At 52.1% G+C, this 4,759-nt stretch overlaps 1 protein-coding gene across 1 annotated transcript in view; it reads right to left on the bottom strand.

Moving 5' to 3' along the window:
• Positions 1–1,640: 1,640 nt before the first annotated feature.
• IGBP1 (immunoglobulin (CD79A) binding protein 1) overlaps positions 1,641–4,759 on the bottom strand; it is a gene marked incomplete at its 5' end in the record, with an annotated part of 3,330 nt that continues 211 nt past the window's right edge. Inside the window, 5 exons of the mRNA XM_009872369.1 lie at positions 1,641–1,786; positions 2,032–2,144; positions 2,831–2,916; positions 3,524–3,719; positions 4,659–4,759. The exon at positions 4,659–4,759 is cut by the window's right edge and continues 211 nt beyond it. Of these exons, the coding sequence (XP_009870671.1) occupies positions 1,641–1,786; positions 2,032–2,144; positions 2,831–2,916; positions 3,524–3,719; positions 4,659–4,759 (642 nt within the window). The remainder of the gene's footprint in view (positions 1,787–2,031; positions 2,145–2,830; positions 2,917–3,523; positions 3,720–4,658) is intronic.

The raw sequence follows: 4,759 nt of genomic DNA, 5'->3' as shown, positions 1-4,759 counted from the left end.
AGGTTAAAAGGCGAGTTTGGAAATAGCGGCGGGCGGCTGTGGAGCCAGCTGCTTTAACCAGCTGAGCCAAGGTAAACCGTCGGCGCTTCGGGGATTTCACAAACCACTGTCGCTCTCTCCAGGGGTGACTCCCCTCCGGAGCCGCCCAAAAACGTCATCCCCGAGCTCCCGCTTGGCAGTCCCGGCCATCGGCCCCATCCCCTCCTCTGCCACCCCTACGAGGGGGCAGGTGGCTCTGCCTGCCAGCCCAGGAAGACTAGAATAGCGCCTGGAGAGGACTGGGGAGGGGGCGGACAAGAAGAGAAGGGAGGAAAGCAGCAGCCCTGAGGTGGGGGTCCAGGGTGACAGCTGGAGGAAATCCACAGGAACTAACTCACTGGGCTTTCTTCTTGGGATCTACCTCTCCAGAAGTACTCACGCTAGGAAGAGCAGGCTAACGCCCAACGAAAGGGAAAAATACACATACAGGACTGCACGCAGTCTTAAAAGTCAAAAACACATTTCGCAGGAGAGTTTTTGGAACTCAGAAAATCCCGTGATCTGCTCTTGTAGAGACTCAGTATCTGGAAGAACAGTGTGACGGTGTTCGCTGCAGGCTACGGCGTCACAGGGAGCCGAGATGCTGCACAAGAAACATCTGAGCTCTCCCGTGGCCGAGCTGGCCCCGTGGGCGTGCCCAAATCCCGCTAACGGGAAGAAAAAACCCAAATCCCTTCCAAATCCCACTGTCCCAAGGTAAGGCAGCGCTCCTGAACCCGACCACGCCAAATCAGAGACACCACCACCCCGCGGCCTGCTCCAGGTCATGTGCAAGTCGCAGTGATGCTTTGCTCAGAGTTGGGTTTGGTTTGGTTTTTTTTTTTTAATCCCGGTACTTGTAACAGGTTTAGAACAACCGCAGCCGCAGCTGCCAGCTTGAACTGGGCGACTCCAGAGCTTCCAGCCACGGTTCCTCACGTCCCTGCCCAGTAAGGGCCCGCTGGGTCAGTGCCCGGTACAACACATCACGGCCTCTCTCCTCACTCAGTGCCAGCAGCTCTGGAAAACACCTTCAGAGGAACCCACACAAGGTTTTCACCCCTTCGTGGTTACTCTGCAGGTGGATTTCAAAACACACTGACAACTACTTTGCCTTTTTAGGGCACCCTTTGTCCCAGCTGGGAGGACACACGCTGTGCGGCGCCTCACGCACACCACAGCCCCGCAGACCTCGCGTTACACCAATAAAAGCACAAACGTTTCCACTAAAGCACTTGGACACCACGCAGCACCAGCACTTCAAGACGTTGCCCTCGAAATACTTGACGTACTCAACGCAAAAAAAAATCCCGAACGCTCGAGTCCGCCCCGCTCGGGGAGGAATAGAGGGACGAGTCTTTGTGGAATGGCCATCAAGGGCACGGCTACATACGGAGCCCCCGCCTGCGGGCCAGAGCGGTCAGGAACCTTGGCCAAAAAAACCCACTGGCCATCTGACGTTGCCCATTTCCCATCCCCGACTCCTTTGGCTGCTGGAAATCAGCTTTATAGACTCGCTCTGGAAGAGCGCAGGACGAAGAGCAAGGGATTTTCACAGAACGAGGCAGCACAAAGAGGATCTTCCAGGATTTCCAGGCCCTGCTCCCCATGCAGCGAGAGCCTCAGCCCATATTCTGCCGGTTGCCGTAGCCTCTGAAGTGCGTGTCTTTCCAGTCGTCCCAGTTCCGAGCCTTTTGAAGTGCGTCCTCATCGTCCTCCTCCTCTTTCTTCTCCTGCTGCTGCTTCTGCAGTTCTTCATCACTTACACCTGAAGGTCAAGAACAGGAGTGAGGGGCAGCAAGACAGAAAAACTCTCAAAACAGAAGCCCGTGAGGACGGAGCGCAGCAACTGCCATAGAGCGATCCAGCCGCCTGGATATTGTCACATATCCTGAGCACGTCAGCTCCTGCTCTTCCTCAGCTGGTGGCTGTTTTACACCCCAAACATATCCCCCCTCACCCTCTCCCTTCAAAACCTTTCTAAATTCTCCGTCCCACTCCGCCGCTCTGTACCTGGTGCTCTCTGAGGCACGGTCTGACCGGGTGCGACTCCCTGCCTCCTGCGCTGCTCGTACCAGTCGTCCACCGTCATCGTGGGCAGCCCGGGATAGCCAGCCCCAAACACTCTGCAGGAGACAGAAAACATCACTTCACATCACCAAAACCAAGCAGAAACGCAGACAACTGCACAGGGAACTGCTCCGTGACCCGATCTGTACTGATCACACATGGCACAAACAAATGTATTTCTACAGCCTGGGCCTTCAGCAACAGACTTGACTGTAATTTTGCCATAACGGCATTTAAAAAGTTCATCCCGCTGGTTTTTCCTAGCCCAAAGACCTCAAATCGCTTCTCCAGCCCGAAGGAGAACACCCTGTGTGAGCCCAGATGCCAAGCAGGACCCTGGGAGCAGAATTAGGAATCAGGGTAAACAGCTATATGCTAGGCTTGGGGCAAATAATGTCCAAAGCATGAGGAGAAATCTGGTTTTCAGCCCATTCTGTGCTTTAGCCGTCATATTCCCCTCAAGAATCTCAGAGAGCCACAAAGCATTAATTAAGACCTTGATACCCAGTTAAAAGCTGTGTTATCGTGACCCATGGTAGGAACAGCATCTTCCCAGCCTCTGGGAGCCCTTATTTGAATTCACCAAAATATCCCAGAGTTTGCACGAGATTAGAGACCACACGTGCTTTTTCTCTTGAAATAAAAGAGCCAAGAACAACCCTGTTCTGTCACATGGAGGTTAGCGAGGCAGATAAGCTCTGCCTCCTCATATCCGGTGTCAATAACCATAAACCCAACATACTTGGCCTGAGCAGTGTCCCGGGTGAGAACGAAAGGTTTCAGCGGAGTCCGGACCGGACGAGACGCACCGGGAGGCACTGCTGGAGGCTGGAGATGCAAACAACAGTCACAAGATGATCGTGCAGATGAGAATCCCCTCCCCTGCTTCCCGCCCCAAACAAGTTGTTGGAGGTCTCATCCCATCTTTGTTACCCCGTCCTGATCGAAGCAGAAAGCCGGCAGAGCTAAACCAGCTCAGCTCAGAGCATGAAATACAACTTATTTTCCCCAGGGACGGAAGAAAGCACGTTGTGGAGCGAACAGAGCTCATCATTCCCCACGATATCGCCAGGAACTGCAGTTCTGCGAGAAGCTTCCATCGTTCCGAGCGGGCATTTCTTTCTGTAGCATCTGGACACGGCACCGACCAGACAGTTTGAGAGAAACCTCGAGGGGTTTCTTTTAATTTATAAATGTACTTAATCCCTCGGAGTTCAGGGTGAGGCAGAACCCAGCAAAGTGCCTTTGGCTGAGCTCTGCTCCAGCATTTCCCAGTTTCTACAACCTCACCTGCTTGTGCCCCAGCCGAGCTGAACTTCCACTGAGAATTCACAGATTTAACTCCTGTAACTCTGCTACTGAATTCCCCGGGGGTTCTGGCCGGCTCATCAGGTCTAACCACCCCCAGCCCCCAGGTTCAAGAGAGATCTCGTACCTGCTTCACGGCACCTCTGCTCCTCAGGAGCACCATTTCTTCGTCGATGCTCTCAATCTCCTCCAGGCTGCTGTGGATCCATTTCTTGAGTTCCAGGATGTAAAACTCCCGTACCTGATCCTCGTCTGCCTGCCCGCTCTCCACAGAGGTTCTCAGAGAGGCCAACTTGCTCTCCAGTTCCTTCTTCTGGTTATATCTGGCTCAAAGAAAACAAAAACGAGATCGTTAAAAACTTTCCAGACAGACACGGTGTTTTCCAAAATAAACAATTTCCTGTTTCTTGAAATTCCAACAAATGTTGCTGGAGAGCTACCTCCTGCCCCAACCCCCTTTTAAAAGCTCTTCCTCCCAGTTGCTGACCAGTGCTCTTCAGGGTACACAGATCCCAGATATTTATAAAGCTCACGTCCCTGACGAATTTCTTTCCTTAACGTGCTTTCGTGTATTTAAAAAGAAAAATGCAGGCCCAAAGGGAGGTTGTGAGGCTTTACTGCTGTGATTTGTCTGTTAAAAGCAGCTTTAAGAAGACAGTTTCAATTTAGAGGCGCCCCTCAATCATTTTTTTCTTCCCCTAAAAGCTGAGCAATCCCTGAAAATCAAGCCTCCCAGGTAAAATCAGGCAAACCCAGCACCATGAATTCCTGGAGAAAACAAGACTTTAATTCATCGGCTCCTCCACCCAGAAAACCAAGGCAACAGCTATTTTGAGTTGCTTCTGTCTGACACGAAGATATCAAGAAGCTGCTTAGAAGGCAGATCTAAACTTTCTCAGCTTCCACCTCAGGTGTTTTTTTGTGTGTGAGTTGTTTTCTTAACCTAATGTTGGCTTTCTAGATTTTGGGAACTGGTTATTAAAGGGAGAAACAAGGTATATAACAAGGTATATAACCTCCAGGCTACATCCTTGTGTCCCCCTCCCTCCAATTACTGCGCCGCTCGCAGAACGAACAGAGCTGAGGATTACAAACCTCTGTGCAGCACATATCTTCAAACAAGCGTTTTGTGATCAAAGCATTCCCCCAGGGAGGGAAGTGGTTTTTCCCTGGCAGTCCTTGTTCTCTACGCTCTCACACCGCCCTTCTCTTACACCAGTTCTCCCAAAAAGCCTTTAAAACATCGCGAAGCAAGAGCCTACCTCTCGATTTTGGTTTTCCTGCTCAAAGCCATGGCCACCAGGCTGGGCTGGGCAGTGGTGGGGCCCCTCTGCAACGGGCTCCCGCTATCCTCCTCCCCCAA

This window comes from Apaloderma vittatum, unplaced genomic scaffold (assembly GCF_000703405.1).
Source record: "Apaloderma vittatum isolate BGI_N311 unplaced genomic scaffold, ASM70340v1 scaffold43316, whole genome shotgun sequence".
Taxonomy (NCBI): domain Eukaryota; kingdom Metazoa; phylum Chordata; class Aves; order Trogoniformes; family Trogonidae; genus Apaloderma; species Apaloderma vittatum.
Note: the sequence above shows the minus strand (reverse complement) of the source record. Positions and strands in the feature narration are given on the sequence as shown.